Source organism: Trichosurus vulpecula, chromosome 2, assembly GCF_011100635.1.
Source record: "Trichosurus vulpecula isolate mTriVul1 chromosome 2, mTriVul1.pri, whole genome shotgun sequence".
NCBI classification, from domain to species: Eukaryota; Metazoa; Chordata; class Mammalia; order Diprotodontia; family Phalangeridae; genus Trichosurus; species Trichosurus vulpecula.
The window spans coordinates 174163094-174177583 of NC_050574.1; the positions used below are offsets into that span (position 1 = coordinate 174163094).

General features: G+C 39.7%; 1 protein-coding gene across 2 annotated transcripts in view; it reads right to left on the bottom strand.

Annotated features, from left to right (window-relative positions):
- Positions 1 to 7786: 7786 nt before the first annotated feature.
- The window catches only part of OPCML (opioid binding protein/cell adhesion molecule like), a 121652-nt gene continuing 114948 nt past the window's right edge, over positions 7787 to 14490 (bottom strand). Inside the window, exon 5 of one of the 2 annotated variants that reach the window (XM_036744488.1) lies at positions 7787 to 9996. In XM_036744488.1, the coding sequence (XP_036600383.1) occupies positions 9896 to 9996 (101 nt within the window). In that variant the 3' untranslated portion in view covers positions 7787 to 9895. The remainder of the gene's footprint in view (positions 9997 to 14490) is intronic. The other variant, XM_036744487.1, reaches the window with a different exon arrangement.

The following is a 14490-nucleotide window of genomic DNA, read 5'->3' on the forward strand; positions in this document are numbered from 1 at the left end:
GAGGGGAAGATGAATTGTATATTGATTAAGTTACAAAGGTGGGATGATTTCAGCTTAGTCAAAAGGAAACAATCCTTCTGAAATCAATAGAGCTATCAAAAAATAGAATGCCCTGCCTTTGCGGGTAGTGAGTATTTAGTTGCTAGAGGTATTCAAGCAGAGGCTAGATGACCTATATTGTTGTAGACAGGATTATTGTTCAGTTGAGGGTTGCACTAGATAACCTCTGAGATTTCTTTGCAAGCAGAGATTCTATGAAATTGTGATACTTGGAGTTAAGACCTATAATGGATGTATACAGTACATTGTCCTGATGGACTTGTGGGTGGGAAGTTTGTATTATAGGTGAGTTGTACCTAATGCCATCAGGCAAATGTTGATAGTGCTTCAAAAGGTCTGCCCTTTCAGAGACAGAAACAAAGAACCATATGATTTCTCTGATTCTCATCATGGCCTTACAAACTATGGACTTTTTCTGCTTTATGAAATTATTTTCTATTTCCCCAAATCATAAACCAGAACTCAGCACCATAGACAGAGAAATGGCTGCTAACCCCGCAAGTTCAAATCCTTGGCTCAGCAACAAGAAATGTTTATTTTCTTTGTCTAACCCACTCCCAAAGATAGAAGTCACCTATCCAGTGAACTTTTTTCATTACTGAGCCCAATAAACCTTGCATATATACTCTTATTTGGGGGCACAGAAAAAGAAACCTTTAGCCTAGGGACTGGAGCTAAAAAAAAAAAAGGAGGGAGAAGGACATCTGCAGGAGAGATCACACCTCTAATAGTAGGGGCAAAGATTGTCTATTTTGTTTTGCTTTGTTTTGTTTTACCCAAAACAACATGAAAATTTTTAGTACTTTCTTGAAAAAGGAATTCAAGATTCTGCCCTAAAATTTGACTGGAGCAGGTCAGTTAAGAGAGAAGTACACAACACATGTTAACATGTAATGCTTGTGTAAAAACCATAATCATCACATACCTCTATAGTACTTTATGTACATGAAGAGATATATACATATAAAATATACATATGGAAATACAAATATATATGCATAATATTTAGAATGCTATATGCATACATACATAAATTTGCCTGCCAAATCCTAAAAAAACCCACCAGTCTAATATTATTTGAATATCTCATCACCAGCAGAATTTCTTTATTCTTTCATCAAAGAACCATGTAGCAGGTAGATCCATTTAAACATAATGGGTTTGGTACTAATTTAGGCTTTAATCTGGATGCTCTAGCTAGCTTGAAAATCAAGCTCTACCCAGTGCTATCTGGCTGAGAGGTCCAGAGGATTGTTCATCCTTAACCAAGTATGGTTTAGGGTCCTTTCAAATTCACTAAATTTACTGATTAATTAATTTATTCATTCATTCATTCACTCAAGTATTCATTCAGTTAGTCAACTCAGGTTGGTTGATTTTTGCTGTGGCCATGGTTCTTCCATAATAAAAGTATAGGCATGCTATCAAGATGCCTGTTTTACATATTCAGGCCTCAATTCTTCACCCTTCAGTGGGGAATAGGAAACCAGGAACCTCTTAATCCTCTCTAAAGCCTCAGTTTTTGCTTAAACTGAATAGGCGAAGGGAAGAGGATTATTCTATGACCCTTAGGAAAACCGAACAGGCTTAGAAAGAGATGTCATCACTTTGACTTCAGGGACTCAGTTTTTCAGAAATCTGGCTGAAGGGTATGGGCTCCTTCTCTATCATTCCCACTTCTCTCCCCCGCACTCCCCCCCTCCCCCACCACGTGTGTGTGTGTGTGTGTGTGTGTGTGTGTGTGTGTTTTCCTTTTTAAATAAAGTATTTATATAATTGAGAATGCAGTCTTAAGCTGGTTGCCATTCTTTTTCATGCAGTCTTTACTAATAATATCATTTGTGATCATTGGATCTGAGAGTTGGAAGGGACTGTGAATGTATTTAGTCAGACCTCTAAAAGTATGCATTCTCTGATTATGTTCTACACAACATTCTTTCCCAACTGATGGTTTCTCAACTTCCATTCAAACACCTCAGGCAAATGGGAACTCATTGCTCCTTAACACAGCCCACTCACATTTGAAACAGCTCTAATTATTGGGAAGTTCTTTCTTCAAGAGACAAAAATCTGTCTTTTTTCATATATCTTTCAGACATTGGTCCTATTTTTAGCCTTTAGAGTAGAATCCCCTTTTCACATGACAACCTTTCACATATTTTAAGAAAGTGATAGCCTGAGTGTTCTCTTCCTCAGGCTAAACAGCTCAGTTCCTTCAACATATTTCCAAATGCTATGGTTTCTGTTCCTTGCAGGGCCATGGCAGAGAGTTGAATATCAACATCTGCTCATCTGGGTGTTTCCCAACCACCCCTGCTTTCCCATCCCCCTTCCACTTTAATACATCTTGATAGGAATAGGTTCACCAATCATACATCTCTGGAGGCATTTCTCTGTGTGTATGTTTTTAATAGCATGTATTTTGCGGAAAGATAACGAAAATGCATCTGATCGTTTAACTGCTGTGCTTAAGAATAACTAGATAAAGCCTCCCTTGCTGAATGGAGAGATAACAGCAAAGATTTTCATTACATTGAAGTGGGTTGGTAAATAGGTATGTCTGCCAAAGGCTAGCTTGAGGATGCTAGGTAGATGGATTGACAGATGGGGAATGGATAGATGGTTTAAATAAATAGATGGGGGATAGTTGCATTAGCGAAGTGGATGAGTGGATAGATGGAATAAGGGGGAGATAAATGGGGAAATAATATGTGAATGGCTAGGTGAGTGGTTAGCTGATGGAGGAATAAATTGGTACATAGATGATTGATAGTACTCTGAGTGCCTAGATGGAGTAAGAAAAGGATAAATGCCCACCCTAGCAGGGAAACAGATGGATGGGCGAAAGTTATGGTATAAGTGGGAAAAGAGGAGGGTTGGGTGTGGGCAGGAAGAAGCTGATGAAAGGGCAGAGGAAAAGGGAGAGGAAGAATAAATGATTACCAAAGCTATTGGTTGACCAGGAAAATTGGTAATCAGCTACATCTGTAAATCACTCATTCAAAATAAATCAGGTGTTCTAAAAACTACAATCATCTATTGATACATCATATTTTTTGACACTTCTTTTCCAAGCATATTGGCCTATTCTTCTTTTTTATTTGTACCCTATCTCTGGTAGCAGAAAATAAAGCACAGGGAGATATAAAGTGATCATGGTCAAACCGGGAAGCCACAGGCAGAGCTGAGACCAGAACCAACCTCTTACTCCTCTTGGGGTTTACTACTAAATCCAAAGAATTTATGAAAAGAAGTTGGATACTTTTAACTCAGCTCCCAAAATATAGGCCACATTTGTACCAATAGACCCTGATTTAGATGCAGTCTTAATGAAAAACCAGGAGTTTAAAAAGCCATAGAAATATATTGTAGAATGTCAGAGTTAGACAGAACCTTATAGATTGCCTATTACAGTTCCATTATTTTAGAGATGAGGAAACTGAAAGACAAAAGAAGTTAAATGATTCACCTAGGATCATATAACTAGCTAGTAGCAGAGTTAAAAGGAATATATTGGTCTAGAGATAACTGAGAGGCTAGATGGTGGAGGAAAAATGTGGGAACAGGTGAATAGGGAAGAACTGTGGTGTGGAGGCAGGGCTGAGTGAAGCTAGAAAGATGATGATATGATAATAAAGGACCAGAGGAACAAGGAAAGCTCTCCTGATTCTTAGCCCAGTGCTTCCTACCCCACTCCACGCCCATGTACTACACTATCTTGCAGGTGTTTCCATAAAAGAGAGACTAGAGATAAATTAATCATCAGCACACAATTCTATTTGAATCAACCCAGGAGATATCTCTCGCCATGTTTACAACATCATAGTAGTCTCCAATTCAATGGCTGCAAGCAACAGGAATCATACAGAGTAAAGTATCAATGCTGAGCATCATGCTTACAATTTTGTGAAAGTTCTCTCTTGTCCACAACCTGATATGTGTGTGTGCGAGTATGTGTGTATATAGTTGGTATGTTCCACATGGATAAATTGAAAGAAATTTGAATAGTCTACCTTCAGGAAGGTATTGATTTTATCCACATTGATCCATTTAGCATATGTGGGCAGAGCTGGGGGTGGGTGGAAATGGGGAGACATGAAAATATTTGATGTAATTTTCAGGTCATTGGCACATAGGTTGGTAATTACGTACTGGCCCATACGGACCCATATTATCAATATATGAAAAGATGTACATGTTCCACTATGCTTGCTAACCCCAACATCCAACAAAGCCTAATAAATAGCCCCCCAAAAGGTACAAATTTCTTTGAACTTTATTGATACACTGCACAATCACAACCATCTCTTATTCATCCTGAATTAGAAAAGGTTACAACTACAATGTAACATGCACAAAAATTCAGGTAGTATATTCACCCTTAATACAATTATTGACCAAAAATAAAAAAGAAAGACTTCATTGCTTTTTTTTGAAATAAGAAAAAATAGGAAAATTAAAATAAAAAAGTAAACCAAATCAAAATAACCCTAGAAGGCTGACAAAGTTATACTCTTGTTTCTGTTTGATAAACTTTTTTAAAGCATTTGAACATAGATTTGTTTTTAAGGATAATTGTGAGAATGTGCACACCCATATTCTGACAGCTAGAACTGCACCATTGATAAGTCATAGAGAACTTTGTTAAAACCTAAAGAAGGACTCAGAACTGGACAGATACATTTTCATACACCCACACATTCCTCACAACTGCACTTGACATGTCACAAAAATTTTTGAATGTTTAAAAATGCTCCCCATGAGTGATACAATGGGCAGCGATTCCTGTTTAATCATAATCATTTTTATCACCATTGTCATCAACTCTACTTTCGCTAGAAAACGTTGCCTGTGGCTCAAGAGGACTCTGAGGGGTTCATGATCCTACCCTCTTCACCTGGGGCTTTGACAGCCATCTGAACAATGCTGGGGCCCAATAAAGAGAAGTCCTTTAAATGGAAGTCCTTTTGAAAAGCCCTCGAAAGAATTGAGCATAGTCAACTATTACTTTTGGGATGGAGACAATTGTGCCTGATTAAGTCCACTTCACTTTACTTGAGATTCTGGATATTTTGCACCTGAAAGCCATCCTGAACTGTTTCAATATTTTTTGCCCCATCTCTTAATTGCAAATGTAATTCTTCCTCCTTTCATTTACTTCTCTTCTTTTCAGCAAGCAATGTAGAAAATGAGACTGGCTTTTTTTTTTTTTGCTCATTTGTTTGTTTTTAGTGATCATTAGGACTTCTTATCATGTGGTATATGTTAGAAAATGTTGCCTTCCAAACTGCATACCTGTGAAGTTTTCCAGCATTTCCTCCAATTTGTGTGTCTTGGAGGAGAGGCTGGAGGGAGGGTGGCAGCAAGTGGCAGACAGGTTGGGTGGGGGAGTGGAGGTGGTATTACGGTCAATGAAACTGGAAAGGTCCCAGGACTAGGAGTTATGCAAAGAACAAAAACAAAGGAGGGGAAAATGTATTTCACCGAAAAGCAAAACTAGCTGCTTCCCCTGATTATATATACATAAAGATATGGAGATTCATTTTTGTTTGGCTGGTTTCAGCTATTTAAAAGCCAGTTTCTCCCTGGTGACAGCTCAGTGTCAAATTGGGGAAGATGCTTTTCCCCACCCTTACCCACTCCTCCCCCTCCTTCCTGTAATAATGTTGGCAAGGGCCACACAACAGCTGCAGAAGAGAAGACATTTCAGCTGGGAGTTATCACTCCTCTCTTTCATATTTTGTATATAAAGACTTGATGCAGTGACAATTCTATGCTCCCCATGGAGTTAGCTGTATTCCTTGGTGTTCTCTGCTCCTCTCCAGCTTGGAATTTCTTCTGACCTCAGGTGTAATGTGCTAATCTCCTTTAGGTGGAGAACAAGATGATTGGGCAGGTCCTGAAACGGGCCTTTCTACATCTGATATGGATCTGTTTTTCCTAGAGTCCTGGAGCATGCCCCTCACCCAAAGTTCAATGCTGGTCCACTCCTGAGATGAAACCACCATCCAAGTAGTGGAGTGCTGTCCTCCGAGGTTTGGCCTGGGCTGCAGGGGAAGAGACTTAGGCATCTTTCAGATACTAAAGTCTGTCATTTCCCTTTGTTTAGATGAACACTAACAGATCAGAGCAATAATGCCCAATATTCTAAGCTTAAAATATGTGCATGTTTCTAGGACCCTCCCACCCCTCCCTCCCAAAAGAAAACCCAGAAAAAGAAAACACACTTAGACTTGCAGATGACTGTATCAGGCACTTGACATTAAACTACAGAAGAACAAGCTTGGCATTAGCCGTACCACGAGCACTTTCATTGACATTACTTTGGTGGAAGTGTTAAACTTTGCTTTGGGAAGGGGGAATGAGAGCTTCTTAGATTCATTGCTGAATTCCACTTGGCCTCATTTGTGTTATTTGTCTTTTTTTGTCTCCTACTTGACAAAATGGGAATGGGCTACTGGCTGGTCAAGAACTTGCATTAATACCAGTGTCTGCATACCCTTGCTCTTCCATTTGCAACCTTGGGCCAAATCTGCCCAAAAGGCTTAAGGATTCTTCCTGCAGAACTAAAAGCCACACAGAAGTAGTAAAATATTCTATTAGTAAAAAGATGGCAAGTGGAGCACTTATCCTCTATGTCTTACCATATTTTTGAGACATCTGTTGTCTAGAGGTGTCATTACCACCAAAGTTAAATTAACAAAGCAGAAAACCATGAAAGTGTCTCCTAGAAGGAACATCATTGTCGTTCCCAATGGTCCATTTTCACAAGCCTCCCTCACCTGTTCTCCCATTGATGGTGGTGATAAGAAAGAACAGTTTTACTCTGTTTCCTAACTTCCCCTTTTCCCCCACCCCCAGTGCCTGGGATGGGAGGGAGAAGATGGGTGTTTACTGTGGTTTTATCTTTTGGCTAGTACTATCACTAGGAAGTGGCCACCAGTTGATAGATATTTTTTTAAGCCACAGCAACACATAAGACTACCCACCAAGTTATGAATGGGATGTGATTCACATTATTGGAAGGAAAATTCACAAAGATGATGTAATGGATCCTTAATTTAAGTGTAGCAAGAGGGCAGGCCATCAAGTGGTAAAAGGGAGAAGACATGGAGATAATCATTCCAGATCATATTTCTGAGGATGCTTTAAGTACTCCTTCACTAAGAGGAGGAGGGAGTCCTTCTTTTAGAAGAAAAAGTGAAAGTCCAATAGAAAACATGCAGCTCGGACATTCAAGAATTATGCCATCAAGGACTACTTCTCTCTTCTTGCCCTACTCCCAACATATATGCTTAGCTCCTAAGCAATGTCTCTAGTTTATTAATATGGCACTCAGATATTCTGCATAAGACGTGTCTTACTGTGACCTTACTTATTCAGGTGTCTGTATTGAACAATTTGAAATGCTTATGTCTGACCTTCAATTCCAACCTCATACCAGCTCACTAGATTGTCCCTGGGAACGTAGAATACATAGAAAACTGTTGGTAAATCTCACATGTTCCTAGAATCTGTCTCCTGGCAGTTGCCTTTTTCTTGTTGTTTGAGGGGACTGAAATTTCATTCACAACAATTGACCTTCACTACAGTGCCTGGCATTTTATGCACTGAAAGTGCCTAAGGAGGTGGAAGGTACATGGATGGATTTTCTCACTTTGTATGTCTTGTTGAGGAGCTGACACAGACAAAACTGAAGAGGCAGTTTGTGATGGTGGGGAAAAAAAAATATTCAACATTAAGAGCATTCAAGATAATATGCCTTAAGAACAGCCCCCCCTTTTTTTCAGTTAGGCTGCTAGCATTATATAGCACACTAGGTCAGGGAATGAGTGGGAGGATGCCAATGCTGGCGACTTGCATGTCTCTCTTGGCAGTACCTTAAGTATGTAAAGAGAGATCTAACCCAGGGTCATTTTTATTGCAATCATTTTTGGTCCACTGGCACACAGGATGGCCAAATCCTGATTGCCCCAGGAGATGCCCCAAGAAAGTACAGATATGAAAGTTCATCTCTTGCGTGGAATCTGGGTCAGCAACAACATAGAGAAAAGGGAGATGGTGCTAGACTTGCTCAAAACCACTGGAGAGAGAAGCCCCACCAAAAGAGTAAATGTGTGTGACACATATTTTCCCCTTCTGTTTGCAGTGTTAGGTTAATCAAGTGCTTGGAAATTAAGTCAGTCGCTCAAGTGCCCTCTGCTCAGAAGAGCTTCCGAAACAAATATGAGCGCTGTCGACACACCAGCCCTGTAATTGGACTCTATCAGCTTTTAACTGGATAGTTTTCAAACAGGCCAAACCCAGACTGGAGCAGATTGGAGACACTAACTGAGGTGCTAAAGTTCAGACTGACTGAATGATATGTTCACATTGCAGAAGGCCAGTGTCTTGTATATGTTGTTTTATTTTCATTTTTTTATTTTGATAGGGAATATATATGCCCTGGATTTGCTCAAATAGGATCATAATGTGTGCTTCCTTGAAAGGTAGAAAAGCACATGTATTTCTGATGACTGGCATCTTGGTCATTCAAATCCCAAAGGTAAACATCATGCTAGTTAGTTAAGGTACTCATGGGACTCATCTGTGTCTAGAGAAGAGAATGCTTTAGTGTGTAGTGATGAATTCCTACTTGACCTCGTGGGCTATCATAGCCTACTTTTGGTGAATGGGACGCCACATTCTCAAATGTCCACGTGATTGGATATTGCTTATCTTTCTGGTTAATCTGAGAATATTGGCTTTCACATGCAAAGTTGATATGTAACTGGGAAAACATTTTTTTTTTTAGGGTAGGTTGATTTGAAAAAGAAATGAGAAGAAAGACAGACACTAGGTGATTAGAGATGATTATAGTGATAGATGAGTAAGAGTAGAGAGGGAGAGACTTGGAGAGAAATGTAGATAATTACACTGATAGATTGATAAATAGAGTAAATAGATTGTTAGAGAGAAAGACAGGTGGGTAGATAATTGGATGGATGGATAGACCAGACAAGTTGAGTAGATGGATAGTCATAGGATTGCTCTGATTGATAGCTAGATAAGACCCAATGAATCAGCCACCGATTTATCCTTTTTTTTTTTTTATATATATCGACCAGCCAGGAATTTTTAAAGAAGAAACTCAGTCCCCCAACCTTTTCTCTTCCCATCCGCTGATCTCCAGTTTCCCACACTCCAGAGATTTTCTCTCTCCCTTATCAGACGAGCTTCTACTTTAATTGGGTTTCACAGTCCCCTTGGCCCCACACCTCTATTTGCTGCAGGTATCTGAGGTGATGGGTAGAGTACAGTGCCAAGAGGACGTGGTAGAATAATATATATATAATACGTGTACATATATTAAAAATCCACCCTGATGGGAGAGACAAACCCAATGTCATCAGACACATAACATGGAGTCATTTGTACAGCATAACAAAAAAGGGTGATTTGTTAGCTTAAAAGACACAGACACTAGGACTCTCTGATGTAATTCTTGTCGTGCACTATTTCATGAACCGAGGTGCATCTCTGGGGCATTTCTGGGTTCAGTTGAAACAGACTTTTTTTTTTTTTTTCCAAAACAGAAGTCATGGGGAAGACAATGGGGAGAAGGGCAGAGGAGAAGGTAGGGCTAAGGGAGAAGAAACAGATTCAATTTTTGAACACACCCATGATTGATTATCCTACACATTGCAGAACCCTTCCCACCCCCTCCCCCCATCCCCACTCATTCAAGCTGAAAAACAAAAACAAAACAAAACTGGTTTGCCCTCCGCAGTGTAGAAGAGTAAAGTCTGTGGTATGGAGAAGCCAGGCGTCGCTCAGAGGACCCTAGGGTTTCTCATCAAAACTTGATGAAGAAGTGGACAAAGAGGGTCCCCGATAGCCAGAGGCATGCCAGTGCTCTGGAGGCAGAGCTTACCCCATCAATGACTGCTCCAGGCCCTGTGGGAGGGGAAGAAAGAGAAATGTTTATAATCCAGGAGGAGATAAAGAAGATGGCCACCTCTTTCATTCAATTTAAAGTTGAATACCGTTGCATGCTTCTCCCAGATAGACTTCCCTTCATCAGGACCTGCTCTCCCAATTAGCCTTCATCCATGTGGTGATATTTCCCTCCCTCTCCCACAAACTGAAACTATTCAAAAGTTCATCATCTTATCTAGCTGATTTGACCACTGGTCATATTTGACTATACCTCAAAGATGTGTTTCAGAACAGGTTGCTGGGATTACTTTGAGTTGTGCTGGGTCAAGATAAGGGGAAAGAAAGCATGGAGCATGACTGTGGATGTAACTTCTTAGCATTCAACGTGATCTGCAATTGTGGGTTTGGCACGCAAGCAAAAGTGAGAATGTATTAGGGAAGTGTGACAGGTGAATAATTAAGTCTCAGTGTGTCATGAGAAAGTCTTGGGGAGCAGTATGGAATGAAGAGTGATAACATTACTGAAATATATGGGTGGCAATGACATACTACCAAGAAAAAACTAATACTCTGCCACATCACTCACTCACTGGTAGGGGTTCCTCAATCCTGGCTTAGAAATTGCAGAAGATTATGCCATGGAAGGGCAGCTAGGTGGCACGGTGGATAGAGTGCCAGGCCTGGAATCAGGAAGACCTGAGTTCAAATCTGGCCTTAGATATTTACTAGCTGTTTGACCCTGGAAAGTCACTTAAACTTGTTTGTTTCAGTTTCCTCATCTGTCAAATGAGCTGGAGAAGGAAATGGCAAACCGCTCTAGTACCTCTTCCAAGAAAACCCCAAATGGGGTCACAGAGAGTCAGACACAACTGAAACAACTGAACAAAACCAAATTCTATAGCAGGAAAAGATGAATCATTTATCTCATTCAAGATTTCCAAAAGAAGTGACCAGGTTTATTCTGGTCATGAGTGGTATGTCTGAAGAAGGACCAAGGACATCATAACCCAAACTATTTATAAAGTACTTCAAGGTTTAGAAATATTACTTTTGGGGGTCAAACCTATAAGAATAATTTCAAATTGGGGAAGAAATTCAGAAAGGAGATTACATATTGATCCATCAAGACTTAGCTTAAATTCCCCCTTCTCCGGGAAGCCACACTCATTCTAGCCAGAAGTAAACTTTCCTTCCTGTTTTATCTGACTTACAGAACTTAATTATATTCCACTTTCCATCATTGTGTGTATATGTACATATGTGTACAACATATATAGGTATATAAATGTATATATATATTTACATGTGTGCTATATATTCATCAACTTCTAAAAAAGTTAGCATTTCTTTTAGTTATTTAGAAACATTATTATGAGAATGAGTCCATAGCCTTTATGAGACTGCCAAAGGGGACCATAACACCCAAAAAATTAAGGACCTCTGCATTATGGATAATTTTATGCATGTTTTATTTCTTCTATGAGATGATAAACTCCCTACAGAGTATGGCTTACTTATTTTCTTATTTCTCTACATGACTAAAAAAGTGACTTAAAGCCAGTAGGCACTGAAGATCTATTTGCTCAATGAATGAACTACAACCCCTTATTGCTGCAAGTGCTGTAAAATGTCAGTCTCTACTTTGCTGGATGACACGGGATTACTAGCCCTTCATTTGGCTCCATCTTGTAGTCTATGATGGTCTTTTAGTGTTAAGAATACTCCACCTAGAGTCAAGAGAGCTAGGTCTGGTCCTGGCCTCAGTAGCCTCCTAATGGGTCTCCTTACTTACTGTCTCACTCTTCTCATGGGATCACAGTCAGGGTCACAGATTTGGAGCTCAAAGATGCCTTAGAGTTATTAACATGCTGACTGGGAATCTTAACATTTTTGGATATTTTTATTTCAATATAATTGGCTTCCTTGATAATCTAATGTATTTTATTTTATGCATTTACAAATGCTATTCTGGGAAAGAGTCACTAGGCTTCACTAGATTGATAAAAGGATCCAGGACACAAAGAGGGCTAAGAACCCCAGACATATTCCAACTCTTGATCTTTGTTACAGACAAGGAAAGTGAAGCCCTAGGAATTGACATAACTCACTCAAAGGTTACACATGTAGGAAGTTAAAGAACAAAGATTAAAAACCAGGTTATGTAGCTCCATTGCGAGAGCACTTTCTATTGGACCCCACAGGGTGCTGACTTCTAAATAGCTGCTAAATTGATATTCATTACCTATGGTCTGATGATCTCATTTCCCTACTCAATGAATTCCATTGGCTCCCTAGGAAATACAAATACAAATTCTTCATTCTAGCAGTTAAAATCCTTCACGACCCAGATCTGTTTTATCTTTCCAGAAGTCTCATATTTGTCATCATGCATGCTCTACTCCAGCCAGACTGGCTTACTTGCTCCATACACATGGCATTCTATCCCTTTCCTCTGTGAATTTGCACAGGCTTAGAATACCTGCAATAACTATGACCCACAAGACTCACCTCAGGTGCCAGATCTTCACAATTGTTTTGACTTCTATTAACTCATCAGTAGAATGTAATCTCCTTGAGGGCAGCAACTGTTTGGTTTTTGTCTTTGTATGCCAGGACCCAGCATGACACCTTGCTCTTAGTACTTGCTTAAAAATGCTTCATGAATTGAAGAGAATTTATCTTCTCCGAGTCTTAGGTTTTTGACTATCAGATGGAAGTTTTGGACTCCAAGGTCCCTTCCAGTTCTAAGAATCTGATTATTCTGTAAATAGAATGCTTGTAATACATGCTAGAAGTGACAGCTGGGAGGGCAGCCATCAGGGTTAGGTCTCTCATACAAGCAGGATATTTGCCAGGCTATGTGCAATTAGCCTCCTCTTTGAAAGACCTATAGGGTAACCACTAATTTTGAAACCCTTTTACTCACTTTTATATTCTGCTGTCTATGCAGCTAAAGCTTAATTTATTCTTTAGCAAATGTGAATAAGACCGGAAACTTGGCAAATGGATAGAGTAATAAGCCTGTAGTCAGGAATCCCTGGGTTCATATACCAACTAAGTCACTTATGAATGTAGCTATGCAACTATGGGCCAATCAGGTCTTCTCTGAGCTTTAGGGAACTTTCTAAGACTTAGATACTAGGATATAGGCTAATGGAAAACATATAGGTGAACAATGCCCACAAAATGTTATCAGGTAATCTTGTTACTGAGGATCTTGGTATCATAGATCTAGACCTGGAAAGGACCTTAGAAACCAACTAGTTCAACAACTTCACTTTATCATGGTGAGTGTGGCCAGCTACTAGGTAAGGAAATAGCAGAGTTAAGTTCATTCAAGGATGGAATTTAAGCCAAGGTAATGAAGGCCAAGGGCAGAGCAGCTGATAGGGTGCTGGGCTAAGAATCTTCTCAAGTTCAAATCTGGCTTCAGAGACTAACTAGCTGTGTGACCCTAGGCAAGTCATTTAAACCCTGTTTGCCTCAGTTTCCTCATTTGTAAAAATGAGCTGGAGAAGGAAATTGTAAACCACTTTAGTCTCCTTGCCATGAAAATCCCAAATGAGGTCACAAAGAGGCAGATGTGACTAAAATATGTCTAAATGACTAAGATCAAAACTAGCACCACTTTGCTAGTTTGAAAAATAAGTTCACATCTACATAGTAACTTTTTTTGGGAGGGGCTCAGGAGGATTTAGGAGGTCCAGACTTATAATTTCTTTGGTGTCAGCTACTCCCTCTACCAATATAGATTGCCAAGGGCTATGCAATTTAGAGTTTAGAGCAGAGGTGTCAAACACAAGACCACAACACTTCTGAGTAGGGCCTGAACTAGATTATAATGTAACTGGAACATATTCAACAACAACAGCAAAATTGAAAGAATATATGATTTTCTAAATAAATATGCCATGATCAGGTATCTTTACATAAAGTTTAATTACTCTGTTTCTATTTGAATTTGACACCATTGGTTTAGGGAGTCCCCTGGCATATTGAGAGTCACATAGCCAATATATGCAAGAACTAGAACTTGGTTCTAGGTCTTCTTGACTTTCTAAACAATATACCACAAATACTTACTTCATAGCCACTCTGGGAGGCAGGAAATTTAAATATTGCTATTCCTACTATTCAGATGAAGAGACTGAGGCTCAAATGTCTTGGTCTTGCTCATAGGGTTAGTACGAGAGCCAAGTTTGTAACCTATATCATCTGACACTACAGGCATTCCTTTTTGCCATGTACAAGAAACTCACATGCCACAGCCATCCTTGATAGGGCAGCTCAACAGGAAACTTCTAGTAGATGCTTAAAATTTCAGGATCAGAACTGAATGGGAGCAATGCCTCTGTAAGCTACAATGGACAGTTCTGGAAGAAACATCAGACAGGCTGTGCTCTCATTGCAGCTCTGCCTAAGCAGTTCTGTGATTTGGTCAAGTCGCTTGGACCTCAGTTTCCTCACTTTTGAGATGAGGGGGTTGGACTCATGCTTTCTGAAATTCTTTAT